A 21300-nucleotide genomic window follows, 5' to 3' on the forward strand; every position below is an offset into this window, starting at 1 on the left:
ATCAGTTAAAAATGTTGAATCTCCATATCGCCAAGACTGAGAAATAAAAAACTGAATCAGCCCATAAGAATACTGCAAACAGGAAAACATAAACATGCTGCAACCATTCTGTATGACTTCAAAATCTCGTCCTACTGATCTTCCGACAACGATACAAGTAGACAAGATTTGTTGCTAGCAACAGATCAACATGTAGTGACAATGGACCGTCAACAGAATTTGATTACGTAACGTCATTTGCCAGACAAATTTACGACCGCAACGTCAACTGCTAATCAAATTGTCGAATGCCATTGCGTACAGATGCATTCTATACATGTTTCCCATTAATTGAAGTGCCAAAGAATCGACTGAAGGAAAACCTTTAAAGCCTTCAAGGTCCAACCGTATAATTGCCAAAATCAATTAATGGGTTGAACAAATGCAAAATCAGAAGGTGTAAAACAGAACCCAAAACATGTCAACCAGAATTTGTTGACCATTCTGACAATCACTTTTGGCGTTTGTAACAGGCAGTCATCGCTTTTGACGGTGACACATAATTTCAAAAATAACAAAAAATAATCTAGTATTGCGTTTCTAAGGTCGGTCAGTATATTTGAGAATGAATTGAACACAGGTAAAATAGGATCTGCATACAACTTCAAATAAATAATTAGTAATACGAATAGTTATTGCATTATAGGTAATTGTACTGGACCAGCCATTACGCAAGATACTATTCGGAGATGTGTTCCGTCCTATTCTGAAGAAACTGAAGAGACCGCCAACTTTTGTCCATGTATGTGCAATTGATTTTGTATAAATGTTTAAAAACAAACTTCAACTTCGTATTTTATTTGGCCTTTTAAACATTCTTTGGTACGAGCGTCACTGATGAGTCTTTTGTAGACAAAACGCCCGTCTGGTGGAAATATCAAATTTCAATCCTGATATCTATGATGAGTTTATTTAGTTGCATATCTTAAATCTATTTAATGCCAACTTCTTTAACGTGAATTTTGGCAATTTTGAATGACAACTGTTATATACAGGTTTCAGTGAAAAATAAACAATACAAAATATTATATCAAGCTATGCGGGGGTAGGTGTTTAGCTAATTGTTGGAGGTTTTACAGTCAGACGGACCGTAAGAGTATCATTGGCAATCATACCATACATTCTTCTTTATATAATGCAAGTTCGTCTGTATAAAGCAGCAGTGAGGAACATATATGGATAATGAGTAATGATATCTTTTATTTATTACTTTTTTGAAAAAAACAATTATTTAGGTTGATTACCTGTCTTTTTTTTTCTTTTAGTTTGGAGAGATTACAATGAATCAGATTGCTTTGACGAAAATAAAGAATATCATTATAGTTTCCTAAATTATCGATTTGATGCCCTTGATCCAGCTGGAGATTTGACATATTTTGGAGAACATGGTACATATGGACCTGGTGGCTATTATGTAGACCTTGGTCCAAAGCAAAGTCTGGTATCAAAATACATTGATGATCTTATGGAACATGATTGGATAGATTACAGAACAAGAGTTTTATTTTTAGATTTAGTGACTTATAACGCAAACTCAAGATTATTTAGTCAAATTAAACTTGTCTTTGAATTACCAACTACAGGAAGCATAACATTAACCAAACATGTATGGTCTGCTAGCTTTTATCCATACCAGTCTTCTTTAGACTTTGTTATATTAGTGCTACAGATATTTTTTGTACTAGTTTGGTGTGCTCGATTTGTACTGTTTCTTGTATTCTTATTCAGTAATCGGATGAATGCATTTTTACTTGTTCACACATATTCGAAATTCTTTGAGTTATCTTTTGGTGCAGTTGCCATAATATGCTATATTTTAAGGATTGATGCTACGATTTCTGTGATCACATCTCTTAGAGAAAGTGTTGGTAAGTTTTACTGTAAGTGATTGCATGTAAAACTCTTTAATGACAGTGATGTTTCATATAAACATCTACCCAATACTAAGTTTATATACATTTTAAATAATACAATATTTACCTTACTGTGCACATAAACGTGTTTATAGTTATTTTTTTTATAATAACTTTTCAGTTTAAATTATTTTATTGTCTATGATTACTACTCAATCTTTGACTGGTCCTGCTAAGTCTAAAATTGTCAATCCCGTTAAGAATAAATAAAGTATGTGTTATGCTATACATGAACACTTGTCACTGTTTTATTATGATTTTTTTCAGGTCGTTACATATCATTCGAAAAGGTCTACCAATTTGATGCTGCTTACCAAGGATCCTTAGCAATGTTATTATTTATCATTATTTTGGATCTTCTATCACCCCTTGAGTTCAATTATCATTTCTTCAAGATGATTTCATCATTAAAAATCGCTAGAGGAGCAATTGTCGCCTTCATGGTGATAATTGTTCTAGAACTAACTGCATTTGCCGCGTTGATATGGCTCACCATAGGGCGTAAAGACGAAATGTTCAAAAACATGTTTGAAACCATGAACACACTTTTAATTGTATTGTTATCTATGAAAAAGTATAACACAGAAGCATTCGACGACGTTTTAGTCAAATTTTATTTTGGACTCTATACATTCAGTGTGTCAATAACCTTGGTCAACGTTTTTATATCACTGTTGACATTCTCGTTTAACGACGTCAAAAGCGATCTAGACAAAGGTGTTCTTCAATTTGATCAAGATTTGAACAACCATTTATGGGTAAAAATCAACAAGTTCATACAGTGGATAAAAAATAAATTGTTCTTACAAGGTATGTGTTAAGCGCCTTAATCCAAATTATAGTTATTTGATTTGTTAGGAATATTCAAAAGAAGATCATACGTCTGAAACTAAATTTGTCACTGCCGTTTTTTATGTATAAAATCATTCAATTCATCTACCTTTTCTAAGAAAAACAATTACAACACCAAAAAAAAACCTGACATAGGAATCATATTTATATTTGTATATAAAGGTGTAATGAATAATACTGCATTTGTTTACATTCGTTGCCGGATATTATATTTCATGAATATATGGGACATCCTGTTTTAATATACCACTTTAAGCAGATTTCCCGCCAAGTACGATGTAAGTGAAAGAACAAATAAGTTTTATTTTGTGTTAATAATGATTTAATTAAAGATATTTTGGTTGTGATAATGAACTGAATAAAAACTAGCTATATTGTTGTTGATTGGTAAATACATTAACTATAGTATTTTCAAGCTTGTGCGCGTCTAAATCGCTTTGAGTCATCTAGGTGCTAATCTGTCTTCAAGTAAATTAAGACAAGTAGTAGAACATAGATTGTTTAATGTACTGAGTGTTGCCACACAAGTATAGTGTTAATTTTATGGTTGTTTTAGAAATGATAGAAAAAGATGATGGTAAACTTCAGAATCGTGTAAGTATTTTACATAGCTTTATCATTGACGATTTTCAGATCTGAAAAACTATTTATATGATTTATTTAAAGAAAAATGGGGGTCAATGGGCAAATTTGTTTAAGGCATTCAATTGGAGAAATCAAGAGGATTCCGAAAATATGACAAAAATTTCAAAACATGACAAGCAAACATCAATAAACAACGAAGTCAGAACAAGCATTGCACCTGAAGGTAAACCTGTAAATACAATGTGAGCATCATTCCTGCTCTAAAACAATGATCTATAGATCATTCCATATGTTGTTGGCCAGTTGAAGGGTTGTTTCTTTTCATATATTTATTTTGATTTAATATGAAAAATTTACTAGATTGAGAAACTATGCAGTGCAACCAGTAAACTTGAAAAAGGCGAATTCGAAAACAACAAAGTCTTAGTACAACTGATGATCAAATTGATTCGTTGGAAAAAGCTGAATGTCCAGCTTGATTGTTTGAATGTCAAGCGCCAACGATATGCAACCAAATACTTGTATGTATAGCATTTGTTTTCTTACATATCAAAATTATAGAAACGTACTAGCATCATATAAACACAGTAAGCAATTCGTGTCTTATTTGTTAACAAAAAATAAACGAAAAACAAATATAATATACAGTAATAAACGAGAAACACTAAATTGTAGGCTCCTTGCTTGGTACAGCTGCAGGGCTAATCAATTCTCCTTTCCAGGAACCTGGGACAGTGTCCTAACAGTACCACATAAAAACAAACTATACAAATCAGTAGAAAATCAGTTGTAAAGGACTTTCATCGTATTTCAAATATCAAACGGTTTCAAATCATATTTTTATAATAATTTTTTGAATTGTCAGTCAGCTATAATGTGATATTCAACCAATATTTGGATATTATTGTATACTTTAAATATAATAATTTTCGTCTTAGTAAAGCTATTGTTGTGACTTCAATCAATTCAATAGCTATTATTTTGCTTAAATCTAATTTAAATTTGTGATATAGCAAAATGGGGGAAATATTTTGAATTCTGTATTTCTGCAATCGCTTGACAAAAAGGTATAGTAAGGATTTAATAGTCGATTTATTTAAAAATAGCCCCATAAAATTGTATTTAATATATTGTTGGTAAAAAGTTATCTTGTTTAATGCAGTTTCCCGCTATTTCTACCACTAATGCATAATGGTCTTTGATAAAGAATAACACTAATAGTATATAGAACTGTTATACGGTATACTTTTTTACTATTGTCTTGTTTTGTAATAGATTTGGTTATGAAAGGTCGGGTGAAACATTGATTATCCTGACAGTACCATTCCTGTCTTATTCCTACAGTATAGGCGTCAACTGTTTTTTAATACCGTATAGCAAACAAAATATTGGTTCAAAGATAAAGGACAGAAAAGTTGGAAGTTCTTTTAAGTTTGTCTTACGCGAAAACATCAATATACAGGTGAAAATATTTTTATATAAGACATAATTTCTTCTTTAATTATTAAGATGTTGATTAAGTGTTCTGCATTTTATAACATTTGTTCAGAATCGTTGATTATAAGTCTGTCTCAAATATCCAGATATGTTGTGAACAAATTGAACACAATTGTGGAAAAGTAAAACAACTTTAGTTTGATAAATACAAATCGTACGGTAGCAAAAAAAGCGATCGACTATAAAAATGATATAGAATCGTTAATAAAAAGTTTAGCAATATGCACAAGAAAATCTAAGATAAAAACCATCGTGCATTTACACGCTTAAAATTGTTAGAAGGGCGGCTATAATTTGGAGAAGATAGTACACAGTTTTGTCATAAAGCTTACATGAACACAAAATATTGTCCAATGCCTTGTGTGTATTCTGGAAATGGTTTAAGTGTAAATAATGAAACACAAAGTTTTGTTTTGTACTAAATATAAGCAAAATGAAGTTATATCAGGTGCATGTGTACGGTTATTGGCAATATTTCGACTACTCATGAAATGTTGCAAGTGAATAGAACTTACTGATTATGAATTCACTAACAAAATGAAATATATATACGTTACTTTTCTAAATGTATACGAGACTTTTCTAAATTTGCTTTCTGAGATATTACAAACGAAAAATCCTCTAATCAACATTGCACGTAAGCATTGCATAAGTACATTATTTTAAAGTGTTTAAACTTAAATGCCTTTTTTAAAACATTTCTACACGAACTAAATATAGCTATCTGTTATCATGGTTATATCGATTAGAGTTCTTGCAAGGTCACCGAATTCTGTTTTGATTTATGAACTATTCAAGTCTATGAATCAATTCGAAAACAAGGAATATCTACCTTATATAATGGATCGAAATACTGACTGCAAATGAAAGATGCTACACCTCAGTACTTTTTTACGGGTATTCTCAACATTTGTATTATATGTATTTGCTATTTTTAAAAAGCGTATTTCACCAAGCAAATCCCATAAAACCCAGTGAAATTGCTTATTTTTTTTCCGTTATTTTACCACGTTTACATCTATGCCAAAGACAATGTCTAAAGCATTCGTATTAGTAATAGAATCTCGTAAACAAATATCCAATTTTTTTTATTTGAGATACAAAACAGTTGTTAAAACACTTTCAGACTTTTTTAAATCTGTTTAAAATAATCTACTAGTATAAAAGATTTATAATTTTTGGAGCTATGGTGAAAAAAAACTCACTTTTTCAAATGTGTATTGTTTTGAATACGACAGTTTTAATGAAGTATTTATTTTTAGGGATCTGTTTTAGTAGACATTTTAGACTTGTCAGAATTTTCAGCGACAGCTTTTAACGCAGTCATGACAAAACAAGATGTAGAAGATTGGAAAATATATCCAGCTTGTAATGTAAGTTATTCACTTTCAAATGTCAATCTCAAATTATTTGACTTGTCTTAACATGTATATGTTATATAAATGTGATTATACAGCCATGATACAGTATTATACCGCTGTGAGATATAAAATAATTTTAATAAACATCAATAATATTGAACAAAAAGCCATCAAATACAAAGAAGGGAAACATTTTTTACAAAAAAAATATTGTGTTGTTCATAGTACGAAGAAATCCATCCCCTATTATGATAGCTTGAATTGTTTATTTTCAGTTAATTTTTCATTAGTCAATGTATTACCAGGTAAATGGGAGTGAAAAAAACAGTGAAGCAGCTACCATTCTTTTTAATAAAATATAAGTTATGTTTAGTCAATATCAGGCTGCGTAGGCAGATCAGTTTTTGTTTTTGTACATATATATTTTGTGCTAATTTAGTTTCTTTCGTCGTTAAGGTTCAAGCAGGAATTCGGGTGACACTAAAGAACATTCCACACATATTTGCTGCGATTCAAACTGGACAGACGTTCTCAAATTCTGGTTGGGGGCCATTTGAAACGTATATTCCTTCAAGAAATTGTGAAAGTATATACACGTCATATGACCTGGAGACAAAAATTGTTTTTGAAAAAGGATGTTTCCCGCAATGTTCGTCTGTATCTATGCGGGTAAATATCAATTAATACATATTTTTTCTGGAAATTAAATTCGTGTTTTTCAAATATTGTTTCATGGTTCACATATGATTATTAAATCCGCCGTTTGCATTAAACATGTTTCTTATATAACCTACATCGGGTAGCTGGTGACCTTAACTTAGAAATCGTTAATATATGAAAAGTTTGAAAGCAAAATAAAAACACAGTGCTCACAACTTGATTATTTGGAATTAATACAGAAAAGCATTATCATTATTGTTCAGGGTTTAGTTTTTGTATTTTCTAAACAAAAGTGACTAGTATAGTTCACTTCACAGTTTTTTCTTATGAGCAATAACTAGATATATTTGGATGAATCAAGATTCTTTCTTCTGCAGTCAAAAAAGGGGCCATCAACAACAATTTTAAATGTAGATACTGATTCAGAAATACTAACAAAATCAGAGATCTATTTACCACTATCAGATGTCAGTGGAATTAATGGCAAATATAGTAAGTTATGTATATTTATCATTACATGACCCCCTGCCCTCATTGTCCATGTCAATGTAACCTATACAGATATACAGTTACGAGGATAACATAGATACAATAATGTAGGGCCTGTTTTATATGGCAATAGTTTAAAAGAGGAAATGTTTATATGTGTTAAACATACTGCTTATACTAACAGAGTTAACCAATTTACGTCAGTGTACAAGAAGTAGTTTACTTTTTAACCATAATATCATACTGATTTGCCTAATTATAAACTCCGAAGAATTTATAGAAAACAATAAATAATATAGAACTTGAAACCAGAACTATGGACATACTATAGTTAGTTGCATCTTTCTTAATATGTTTAATATTGAAAACAACACGTTATTAATTTCTTGCGTCCGAAGCGCTTTTCTGGATTTACCTTCATCAGGAACGCTCAAAGCCAAACATTTGAAATCCGAAGATGTATAAGTACCGAAACCGTTGAAGAGCTGAATGTCAAAAAATACCTAAAATAATTAGCCAAATTAATCTAAAGCCAACTTTGCCTGAGGGAGTTGAAACCTTAGTTTCTTAATAATTTATAAATTTATAAACGGACAATTTTAGTAAAGTTTGTTAAATCATGTCAGTACCGAAATACTGACTACCGAGCTGATGATACCCTCGGGGACTGATAGTCCACCAGCAGAGGTATCGACCCAGTGATGTAAAATATTGAAAACAACACGTTATTAATTTCTTGCGTCCGAAGCGCTTTTCTGGATTTACCTTCATCAGGAACGCTCAAAGCCAAACATTTGAAATCCGAAGATGTATAAGTACCGAAACCGTTGAAGAGCTGAATGTCAAAAAATACCTAAAATAATTAGCCAAATTAATCTAAAGCCAACTTTGCCTGAGGGAGTTGAAACCTTAGTTTCTTAATAATTTATAAATTTATAAACGGACAATTTTAGTAAAGTTTGTTAAATCATGTCAGTACCGAAATACTGACTACCGAGCTGATGATACCCTCGGGGACTGATAGTCCACCAGCAGAGGTATCGACCCAGTGATGTAAAATATTGAAAACAACACGTTATTAATTTCTTGCGTCCGAAGCGCTTTTCTGGATTTACCTTCATCAGGAACGCTCAAAGCCAAACATTTGAAATCCGAAGATGTATAAGTACCGAAACCGTTGAAGAGCTGAATGTCAAAAAATACCTAAAATAATTAGCCAAATTAATCTAAAGCCAACTTTGCCTGAGGGAGTTGAAACCTTAGTTTCTTAATAATTTATAAATTTATAAACGGACAATTTTAGTAAAGTTTGTTAAATCATGTCAGTACCGAAATACTGACTACCGAGCTGATGATACCCTCGGGGACTGATAGTCCACCAGCAGAGGTATCGACCCAGTGATGTAAAATATTGAAAACAACACGTTATTAATTTCTTGCGTCCGAAGCGCTTTTCTGGATTTACCTTCATCAGGAACGCTCAAAGCCAAACATTTGAAATCCGAAGATGTATAAGTACCGAAACCGTTGAAGAGCTGAATGTCAAAAAATACCTAAAATAATTAGCCAAATTAATCTAAAGCCAACTTTGCCTGAGGGAGTTGAAACCTTAGTTTCTTAATAATTTATAAATTTATAAACGGACAATTTTAGTAAAGTTTGTTAAATCATGTCAGTACCGAAATACTGACTACCGAGCTGATGATACCCTCGGGGACTGATAGTCCACCAGCAGAGGTATCGACCCAGTGATGTAAAATATTGAAAACAACACGTTATTAATTTCTTGCGTCCGAAGCGCTTTTCTGGATTTACCTTCATCAGGAACGCTCAAAGCCAAACATTTGAAATCCGAAGATGTATAAGTACCGAAACCGTTGAAGAGCTGAATGTCAAAAAATACCTAAAATAATTAGCCAAATTAATCTAAAGCCAACTTTGCCTGAGGGAGTTGAAACCTTAGTTTCTTAATAATTTATAAATTTATAAACGGACAATTTTAGTAAAGTTTGTTAAATCATGTCAGTACCGAAATACTGACTACCGAGCTGATGATACCCTCGGGGACTGATAGTCCACCAGCAGAGGTATCGACCCAGTGATGTAAAATATTGAAAACAACACGTTATTAATTTCTTGCGTCCGAAGCGCTTTTCTGGATTTACCTTCATCAGGAACGCTCAAAGCCAAACATTTGAAATCCGAAGATGTATAAGTACCGAAACCGTTGAAGAGCTGAATGTCAAAAAATACCTAAAATAATTAGCCAAATTAATCTAAAGCCAACTTTGCCTGAGGGAGTTGAAACCTTAGTTTCTTAATAATTTATAAATTTATAAACGGACAATTTTAGTAAAGTTTGTTAAATCATGTCAGTACCGAAATACTGACTACCGAGCTGATGATACCATCGGGGACTGATAGTCCACCAGCAGAGGTATCGACCCAGTGATGTAAAATATTGAAAACAACACGTTATTAATTTCTTGCGTCCGAAGCGCTTTTCTGGATTTACCTTCATCAGGAACGCTCAAAGCCAAACATTTGAAATCCGAAGATGTATAAGTACCGAAACCGTTGAAGAGCTGAATGTCAAAAAATACCTAAAATAATTAGCCAAATTAATCTAAAGCCAACTTTGCCTGAGGGAGTTGAAACCTTAGTTTCTTAATAATTTATAAATTTATAAACGGACAATTTTAGTAAAGTTTGTTAAATCATGTCAGTACCGAAATACTGACTACCGAGCTGATGATACCCTCGGGGACTGATAGTCCACCAGCAGAGGTATCGACCCAGTGATGTAAAATATTGAAAACAACACGTTATTAATTTCTTGCGTCCGAAGCGCTTTTCTGGATTTACCTTCATCAGGAACGCTCAAAGCCAAACATTTGAAATCCGAAGATGTATAAGTACCGAAACCGTTGAAGAGCTGAATGTCAAAAAATACCTAAAATAATTAGCCAAATTAATCTAAAGCCAACTTTGCCTGAGGGAGTTGAAACCTTAGTTTCTTAATAATTTATAAATTTATAAACGGACAATTTTAGTAAAGTTTGTTAAATCATGTTAAATGTACTGTTAAGCTTCAGTTGAATTTAAACATGAGTAAATATAAAATGGGGATTTTACAGGATTATTATTCATTTTGCCTACTTTAGAAACTTTGTATTTGTCATTTTATGACTGTTCCAATATACTTTTTTTCAGTATGCACACTTAGATTCCTACATTGAAGGTGTAAACTTAACACATGCTTACCGAAAAATATAAGCAACCTTCTCAACTATCTAAGAGGATATAGCCATTTACAAAATGGAATGTTAAAACTCGTAAATGAAGAAAAATCCAGAAGAAATATCATGAATATCCAAACCGAGAATGACAAAATGCTTCCGTAGGGTAGGCGTCTCCTGTTATCCATGCATCACAAGCCATATAAACCAAGACCCAGTCAAATATGTCATAATTAAAAGGAAACATGGTGTGAATATGTTGAAGTCAATATTTGCAAAAAACAGGCTATACTATATATCTCAATAAAAAGCAAGACATATGCAGATAGAAACAAAGAAGACACATCTTTACTCATCTGGTATTACATTTTTAATTTCTCTTTGTAGGTCATCTAGCCCATTACATAATTGTAGGCAGAGAAAGTTCAGATAAAGAATGGGAGAAAATAAACTCTACTCTCAAAACTACAGAGAATGGCTTTCGGTTTACATTCAACAAACCATGGTACGACATTTTATAGAAAAATGCTGTATTATATAAAAGAATCATTTGTTAATCATTGTTCTTCTTCCGTGTATATTATCTATCGTTTAGGAATACAAAGAAATCTCTTGTATATCAATGAAATAATCATTTCATTTCTGATTATGAATTTTTCATGTTCGCAAACTTAAGAAAATATTAGTTCTGTTGTCATTCATGGTGAATCCTTATAATGTTCATGTTTATATTAAAGGATGCTACATATGCATTCGATTTCGAGCTCTCAATCTGCATTTTGAACGAAAGATTTGTCTTTAAAAATATTAAATCATGATACATGTCATAGTTTAATATAAGCAATTAACAAATTCTTTATCTGAGTTTCATGTTTATATTGGCAGAATAAAATGATAAAGGGAATGTTTTGCCTTACATGTATTACATATGTTTATTGTTTACAAACATGACAAATGTATCATTACTTTAACATTGTCGGCAGAAATATCGCAGAAATAATCATAAATTACAGTATGAACAATCACGTAACGACAAGAAATCCGAACGTAGTGAGACCAAGTGTTATTAAAGGGTGTAACATATGCAATCGATTCGGCACTCATTTGCGTTTTGAACGAAAGTTCTGTCATTAAAAATATTGAATCATGATACATGTAATAATTAATATAAGCGATTAATTAATTCTTTATCTGAGTTTCATGTTTATATAGGCAGAATAAAATGATAAAGGGAATGTTTTGCCTTACATGTACTACATATTTTTTTGTTTACAAACATGACAAATGTACCATTACTTTAACATTGTCAGCAGAAATATCGCAGAAAAATTCATAAATTACAGTATGAACAATCACTAAACGACAAATAAATCCGAACGAAGTGAAGAGACCAAGTGTTTCGTGAGATAAATCATGTACTGAAATACATAATAATTTAATTGCATTTAATATACTTTCAGGTCAGTGTTTGAAGTAACTGTAAAAGAATCAAAGATTCATTGGGTAATTCTTTGTCAGTGTTTTCTTGTCCTTAAAAAGAAAATAGGAAATAGTGTCAAAATATTAAAATCTGTGAGTCATTCCTATCCAGTTGCTAAATCAAAATTCTCCAATTCTTGTTTGAGTCGTTAGTATACTATATGATTAAATAAAGGCAACAGTAGTATACCGTTGTTCAAACTCATAAATCCATGGACAAGAAACAAAATCGGGGTAACAAACTAAAACTGACGGAAACGCATAAATATAAGAGGAGAACAACGACACAACACTACAATGTAACTAACATACACAGAAACGGACCAAGCATCAGACAAAATCCCACGAGAATAACAAATATAACATCAAAACCAAATACATGAATTTGGGATAGACAAGTACCGTGACACGTCTTATCGCAATGTCAATTTACACTCAAAAATAAGAGAAAACAAAAATGTGTTTTTGTTTCGTTGTTTTGTGAATTCATATCAATTTTTATATATTTCAGATACAAGCGTATAGAAAAGATTCCTATTTTGGTATGCAATTTAAATATAAAGTAATCGAATTTCCATATGGTTATTTGCAGATTTTTTTTAATTTTCTAATTTTGAATATAACACGTTAAAATTTATGTTTCAATTGAAACTTCTATATAAAATTGATAGTACTATTATCATTATAATTATAAACACAAATTAGAGGTTATTTTTTGAGGTGTAGGAGTGTTTAAATTAATTAGAATCAATACCATCAAATTGAAAATAGACTCATCCTTTATCTGTTTGGATTTGACAGACATAAGACACGAATAGACATACAGCAAACATCTTCTTCCTACACAAATTTAAATCATTATGATAAACTAATTTCAAAGAAAGTAATCCAACAAAAGCACCAAAAACATTTTTTCTGTAGAATCCCAATACAAATAAAAATCCAATTATTACAATTCAATTATGGTGACAGATAATAGCTAAATAAACGCTGATTCCATAAAAAAAAATCGCTTCGCAATACTGTGGCTTAAAATGAGATAAATAATTAGCTACTTCTGGTTTTCAAAATTTCACTTCTAGTTTCATTTAATTAAATGTTTCTTCACACATATTTCATAAATGTAAAGGTCGTTAAGCCTATGCCTCTCCTATATAAGGTTAATAAGTTATTTTATCGTCCTATATCACTCTGCTCTGTCGATCTGTAGTTCTCGTATCAATGCTTCAAAACGAGGCCAGACATTATCAGCGACGTAATGTGAGAAGTTATCAGCGACGGCACAGTGCGAGGGGAGACGTTACCAAGCTTGCTTTCGTCAAGCGTGAAACTGTCTTAGTGATAGGAAAAAGACCAGTGATAGAACAATGAACAAATAATCGGGTTTTTTTTTGTATAGATATCGTAAAAACTCAGCCACTCGACACAAGGTGAAACTTTTAAGCTTGTTCGATGCGCTCACTAGCCAAAAAGGTTCACTGTGTGGCTCGTGGTTAATATTTTACGATATCAATGTGTAGAAAACCCGATAATCATTACTCACCATACAGCTTATTTAAAATATAAGAGAGGAGAAAACTGTCATTAAATGTTAATGTACCCTTTCGACCAAACTTTAAGTGTAATGACATGTTGCAATTATCAAATTTTTAGAAATATTTTGTTGCAATCTTAAACGATTTCTGAACCGTCAACATAAGACAAAGTCTAAATTTAAATTATGATCTCGACCTTCCACTTTGATTTAATTTTCATTTTAGTTGACCAAGGACATAAAAATCAAAAGATCCTAGGTCTCGATGACTAATGGGGTATGCGTTTTATAACATCTCACTTATGTTAAATATAAAGGGGAAATAACACTCATATTAAGACTCCTCAATGTTTCGGTCAAATTTAAACGTAACATTCTGAGGATGAAACGTGCAATTTAGATAAATAAATGTGTTGCTTTCTATATTCTATAACGGTTGCGAAGAAGAAGACATAAAAACAAAAACTCTCTGAAACACTATTTTTCTTGTTGTATCTCTAACAAAGAAAAGTGTTTGGTAAACAGAGTCAGTTTCAAAATCGTATAAACGGTACAATATAATATACAAAATATTTAAGCAACATCTTTTCAAACACCAATACGGAAAAGAGGAAAGACGTAAATGTATGCTCAATGCATTTTTGTGATAATTCCGTTTGAAAACATTCATACTCTAAATGGAATTTGGATGACAAGGGAGACAGCCATACTTATTTCGAAAAACCAGTAAAGAAACTTGGAAACTAGGAATAGGCCAAAATCGCATTTCATAAAACCTGTAATAATATCAGTAATTCGAAAGAGAAATGACATCAACTGTGTATCCATCGTGCCTTTTAACCGAACCTATAAGTTATCAGATAAATACTTGGCATTTGCATGAGTTAATACAATTTATACAGAGGTCCAATTCTAAACATTAAAAACAGCTATCAGCTCATACCTTTCGTTGTATTAGCCCTCAACGCTCATACATTATTGAAATTTTTGTTTTCTTTATTTCTTTATGAGCGTCTGGTGTACATATTTAAAGCCTGGTATCAATAAAGTAGTTGCTCATATGTTGCCATTACTGACTTTTCAAAATTGAAAAAATATGTGTCGAACGAATGGCATTGAGTGTAAATTTAAATCTACAAATATAACTTAAAATTGAATAAATGTGTTTCAAGGATTAAGGTAGACATTGATAGAGAAGAAGTAGATAGTTTGTCCGGTCGCTTGGTTGGTTTAAACAGTAGGGTTTTGATAGAAATTGAAATTGAAAAAAAACTAACGCTTCTGTGATGTTGGTTTTTTTTAAGATACACTATGAATTATCTACTCGAGAAATATAAAGGTATTATACTGAAGTCATTCAATATAACAAGTCATGATGTAACAGTCCAAGCACAACACATAATTCATCTTATTGTACACATTAAAAAATATTGGAAATTAAACAATCGAAATCGTATTAAGGGTATACACGAATATCCGTTTTACCATCGGTGATTTGTGTTAAAATATCAATAGATAATTACAAGTATGAAGCCAGTGTCAACTTAATTTGAAAGATAACATGCATGTACTTTCTAAATCATTAGAAGCAGTATTATGGTACCCAATTCACAAAGTAGCAAAGCTGCTACATGACAAGGATATGATGTGTGCACTGGTTTCTACGAAATGTTTATATTTGTAATCAAATAAGTGTCCAGCTGCATCATGAACACATTGCTCATTGTCTAATTACTAATTTTGTTTTTAGAAAACAGTTGACACAACCACATTGTTCGACTATCGTATGTCATTTTTTTTTTTAGATGTATTGCACTAGTGCTTGCTAAACCCAAACAATGACATACTAACTTTTGTTAGTTCTAATTCTAACATGGCGTGGTTATTCAATCAACAAATGAGATGCCATTGATACGCTTTACACACAGGTGTCTGTAATTTCAGATATTCTCCTGGTAAAGGCCATGTCTGTATTTTCAGATATCCCCCTGGTAAAGGCCATTGTGATGATAAGTCAAATGAAAGAAGTGGCCAGAAAATGGAAACAAATAGTAAATATGGTTGGGATGATAGATACAGACATGTTTACTTCAGAAGATGAAATCCTGTGCCAGGAAGAAAAATGCTTTATGGTATTACAGAAATGGTTACAGCAATCGACAGTTACATTCGGAATGTTGATATCATTATTATCTTCCTTGGATTTGAAGGTTATTGCAGGTACCCCAATTATTTCTTTTTCTATGAATAGGTATTGTTTTAATACTATTTGTCCATATATTTAAAGGCGCTATAGCAGGTATTGCTGTTACACTATTTGTCCGTAGGCTTTAGCAGGTATTGCTGTTACACTATTTGTCCTTATGCTATAGCAGGTATTACTGTTACACAATTTGTCCTTAGGCTATAGCAGGTATTACTGTTACACTATTTGTCCTTAGGCTATATCAGGTACTGTTGTTACACTATTTGTCCTTAGGCTATAGCAGGTATTGTTGTTACACTATTGTCCTTTTGCTATAGCAGGTATTGCTGTTACACTATTCGTCCTTGTGCTATAGCAGGTATTGTTGTTACACTATTTGTCCTTAGGCTATAGCAGGTATTGCTGTTGCACAATTTGGCATTGGGCTATAGCAGGTATTCATAACACACCAAACATACTGATCTTTTTCCAGAAGAGCACGGTAATTCAGTAAAAACAAACATAATATTCACTAAAATATCTCGCCCACTATATAAATATATATAAGTACGTCTAAACAAGTGACAATTCTACGACAGACCCATCCATTGGATCACCAGTGAAGTTGATGTTCCGCTGAAACTAATATCTTATTAATAAGTACTCTAAATATAAACACAACAATGTTAATCTTCAAATTTTTCAATTATTTTGTTCTTTTCTCGCCGGGATTCGAACTCATGCTATTGTTATATCGATACAACACCGACTCCACTGTGTCCAGCATTCTATACCACCTTGACTGAACTAAAAAAAAAATCAGCTTTCGGTGACCTGTGGTTTTGCATTTCTACTGTCTTTTCAAAAAGACATAACCTATGTTTATTTAAAAAAGAGTGTTTGAGATAAGAGAAATAGAGGTCCTAAAGGGGTATTGCAATTCATCGTTCGACGACAAACTGACAACGCCATGGTAAAAAAAAATTAATGATTAGAAAACTACATACTGAGTAACACCAACCACCTGGGATAATCTAAGTTGCTCCGAAAGGGTTAGCTGGTCCTACTCGACATGTTGCTGTTCGTGTTGGTACAACTTCCGGTTATACGTCTCATCAGGTGATGTCACATTCCAAGAAAGATTGTCTTCTGTCACACAGATATTCAATAACCGCCAAGCAATTTATCATGACATATACTCTTTTTCCAAGGGATGACTTCAGCTTTACCTCTTGGACCAATTCTCTTATTTGTGAGAAGCAACGCTCGATCGTAGAATTTGTGATAGGAAAATCCGGTTCTGGAATATCGTATAAACTCTATATTCAGGCGTTGTTTATGTTGCTACATAGAAATAAAAAATTCACCTGAACCCCTAAATATTTGTGGTACAGACTTTTAATATGTTATACTTCTTAACGAGGCTAAGTTTGATGACCCGCTTCTTTTCAAAATCCTGAATCCGCGTATGTGATACTCTGTTTTACAAATAAATTACGGGCAAGGGCTTTTCTTCTTTCCTAAAAAACAAAGGTTGGATTGAGACCTCTAGAAATATCTTGATAAAAAAATATGCATTTTATTTTACCAGATTGAATAGATGCGGCAAAAAATATTATACATATATAACATCACTGAAGAGACACATATTGTCGAAATCGAGATCTGGTGTACAAAAAAATATTGACACCTTGTGTTTGTGGCATAACATCTTTGCCACAAGTTTATTGTTTTTTGTTTAGTATTAAATTTATATTAAGATCCATTTTGTTACATCTCGTGATCAATTTTATTTGGCAATCGCCAATGGCAGTCAGCAGGATTTAAGAACATCAGTTGTTCGACCTGTTAGTCAAATGCGTTTTGTTTAAATATACTTTTTCACTTTTTTGGTCTTTTGGAAAATGTTGTTTGTGCTGTATTTAGACCCTTCTACAACGAAATTTGTTTTACATGCACACGTATAAAACTTGCGGTTTTTATCCAACGCAATCATAGGTTTGAACGTAGTTTTCAATTTAGACTTGTTTATATTTTTTCGTTTGGGCTTGTATCATATTTTCCCTCCGGTTTATATGATCCGTTCATCCTATATTGACTCTTAAAATTCAAGAGTCTATCTGAAATTGAGTTTAAATTATATGGCCTTCCAAATACCGTTTCGATCCTTAACATCACTGAAGAGACATATATTGTCGAAATCTATATCTGGTGTACAAAAAAAATATTTACACCTTGTGTTTGTGGCATAACATCACTGAAGAGACATATATTGTCGAAATCTATATCTGGTGTACAAAAAAAATATTTACAACTTGTGTTTGTGGCATAACATCTTGTTTATTGTTTTCTGTTTAGTATGAAATTTATATTAAGATCCATTTTGTTACATCTCGTGATCAATTTTATTTGGCAATCGCCAATGGCAGTCAGCAGGGTTAAAAAAACATCAGTTGTTCGACCTGTTAGTCAAATGCGTTTTGTTTCAATATATTTTTTCACTTTTTTGGTCTTTTGGAAAATGTTATTTGTGCTGTATTTAGACCCTTCTACAACGAAGTTTGTTTTACATGCACACGTATAAAAATTGCGGTTTTTATCCAGCGCAATCATATTTTTGAACGTTGTTTTCAATTTAGACTTGTTTATATTTTTTCGTTTGGGCTTGTATCATATTTTCCCTCCGGTTTATATGATCAGTTCATCCTATATTGACTCTTAAAATTCAAGAGTCTATCTGAATTTGAGGTTAAATTATATGGCCTTCCAAATACCGTTTCGATCCCTAACATCACTACAGAGACATGTATTGTCGAAGTCTATATCTGGTGTACAAAAAAAATATTTACACCTTGTGTTTGTGGCATAACAACTTGGCCACAAGTTTATTGTTTTCTGTTTAGTATTAAATTTATATGAGATGCATTTTGTTACATCTCGTGATCAATTTTATTTGGCAATCGCCAATGGCAGTCAGCAGGGTTTAAGAACATCAGTTGTTCGACCCGTTTTGTTTAAATATACTTTTTCACTTTTTTGGTCTTTTGGAAAATGTTGTTTGTGCTGTATTTAGACCCTTCTACAACGAAATTTGTTTTACATGCACACGTATAAAAATTGCGGTTTTTATCCAACGCAATCATAGGTTTGAACGTAGTTTTCAATTTAGACTTGTTTATATATATATTATATATATACAACTCGTCTAAACATCAACCCAACAATGTTAGACCTGTAAATTTGCTTTCGCAAATTTTTGGTTCTTCCCTCGCCGGGATTCGAACACATGCTACTGTGATATCGTGACACCAAATCGCCTAGGCATATATATATATATATATATATATATATTCTTCTCATTTTGTAGAACTTATGTTATCACAGTGAAACAATTGATCATGTTGAGGGCGAATATTTCAATCTATTGTTAAATATCAGTTATGTCTATGTCATAGCTCACTAACATGAGACATGCTTTCGAATTCTTAGATCTTTAGATACTGAAATAGTCATCTAATCTGTAATTGTACCTAATGAGTAATATTTCTAATTGCGACATTTTGGCTCAATGAGTATTCATAACACGGACTATGCATACACAGCAAGAGACGCTTACCCTGTCGACGGCACTCGGTCTCGCACCTTTTGAAGTTCATACCCTGTCGACGCACTCGTTCTCACACCTTTTGAAGTTCATGTTTTTCCCTCAGGTTGTGTTCGTTACCTTTATTTGTCTTCTTAATCAAATTATGAAATTCGAACATCGACAAAATACCATTGCCTATATCTATTCTTGTTTACCTTTAATTTGTTAACTTTTTCAGATCAGATTGAACAAAAATGGAGGACTGTTATTTTACTTGAGAAATGCAATGACACCAATGATAATGGTACCGTCTTGGCAAATCTAGACAAAGATGTTACAGGCAATCAAAGGATCAAAGAATTTATATATCTGAACAATTAAACTTTGTTTAACAGTCAACATTTTGATAAGGAACTTTTGTCAGAGCTGTAGTCTCATTTGTTTTAAAGTTTAAACTGGGACTTTTATTTCAGGATTGAATGCTTCTTTTTGTAAAATCATTGGGGAAGCGCTTCATTCTAAAAATGCACGCACTTTAACCCTTTTTACAAACCAATGAAATAACTAAACGAAGAATTCAATACTTTTAATTACATGTTGTCGCTATGATCACGAAAACACGATTACAATTAATATTTTTTTTCGTTTATTTACCTGTGCACTTTATTGTGGAAACGTATGCCATCATGAATAATTTAATTCATTTTGAAATGAATGTTAATTTCAGAAAGACTCAAGATTGATGTTAGCCAAAAAATAACATATTATATTAAAACATTCATTTAAAAATGTAATGATTTAATCATATTGCAGAAAACACAAGAATTGAAATAAAATAAATTTAGTTTTACATGCCTCGTGCGTATTTTTATTTTTCATCCAAATTAAGTGACATCGCTAGTTTACTGAATCTTGACCTTCATTGATACACAATTACTAGTATATAGATAGATACTTTATTCTCTAAAAACTAAATACAGGTTTACAGAGAAACATACAATATAATTACAGATACAATAGTTGAGGTAAACAAATACAGTATTACTAAGATTATCATAGTAGCTGCCACTTTCGTAGACGAATAACGCGTCTGACTGGCTAAATGTAATCATGGAGTGGTGACTATATTTATAATAGTCAAAGTGGTAACGTTTCCTATTATATGTATACTGTAACTTGTCCTAATATACTGACATGCATATGATATACCGGGTACTGTCCCCTCTAGACTGGTAACCTGTTGTTATTGAAGATTTTTCTCTTATTATTTTTTTTTATGGGGGTGAGGTATTATTCTCATTTCTGTAAATCCTATCTGGACCCCCATTAAAGAGAACCCCAAATTACTTTGCTCCGAGCACTTTTAAATGAAATAAATAATCTAAATTCCTATTGTGTTTTTTTCTTTTTCTGTATTTACCTCCATCGGGTACGCTCAAATTTAAACGTTTGAAAGCCTCTCACCTCGAATACTGATTGAAAGTTAGTTTAGTATCCTGTGAACATTAAAAGGTGGTTATTTGACTGATTTTTTTTTTATAACTTTTGCTTTCCGAATCTAGAGGACCAAACAAATACAGGATACAGTGAATTAATTGCTGATTTCTTTTAGTCAATTTTATTCCCATTATTATGAAGTAGCATAACATCTACCCCTGACTATGGCTCAAAGAATATATAACGGATACACAACTTATGATTTGTTCTTATACGTGTTAAAAGCTTTTCAATCTTTGTTCCCGATAACTTTTGATGCTCGATACTAAAGCGAAGTTGACCTTATGAGGAATTTGTCTATACTGCTAAGGTCCTTTTTGTCATATAACTTCTCTCGAATGGCAGGAGAATTTAATTTCAGATTGACTAATGATTTTCATCTGT

At 32.1% G+C, this 21300-nt stretch overlaps 1 protein-coding gene across 1 annotated transcript in view; it reads left to right on the plus strand.

Annotated features, from left to right (window-relative positions):
- Positions 1-20273, plus strand: part of LOC139486149 (location of vulva defective 1-like) — a 60757-nt gene extending 40484 nt beyond the window's left edge. Inside the window, exons 18-31 of the mRNA XM_071270884.1 lie at positions 686-781; positions 1305-1907; positions 2220-2762; positions 3361-3398; positions 3750-3910; positions 4665-4851; positions 6149-6259; positions 6704-6916; positions 7285-7399; positions 11023-11140; positions 12096-12138; positions 12626-12656; positions 15629-15868; positions 19658-20273. Of these exons, the coding sequence (XP_071126985.1) occupies positions 686-781; positions 1305-1907; positions 2220-2762; positions 3361-3398; positions 3750-3910; positions 4665-4851; positions 6149-6259; positions 6704-6916; positions 7285-7399; positions 11023-11140; positions 12096-12138; positions 12626-12656; positions 15629-15868; positions 19658-19800 (2642 nt within the window). The 3' untranslated portion in view covers positions 19801-20273. The remainder of the gene's footprint in view (positions 1-685; positions 782-1304; positions 1908-2219; positions 2763-3360; positions 3399-3749; positions 3911-4664; positions 4852-6148; positions 6260-6703; positions 6917-7284; positions 7400-11022; positions 11141-12095; positions 12139-12625; positions 12657-15628; positions 15869-19657) is intronic.
- The last annotated feature ends 1027 nt before the right edge of the window (positions 20274-21300 follow it).

This window comes from Mytilus edulis, chromosome 8 (assembly GCF_963676685.1).
Source record: "Mytilus edulis chromosome 8, xbMytEdul2.2, whole genome shotgun sequence".
In the NCBI taxonomy this organism is placed as follows: domain Eukaryota; kingdom Metazoa; phylum Mollusca; class Bivalvia; order Mytilida; family Mytilidae; genus Mytilus; species Mytilus edulis.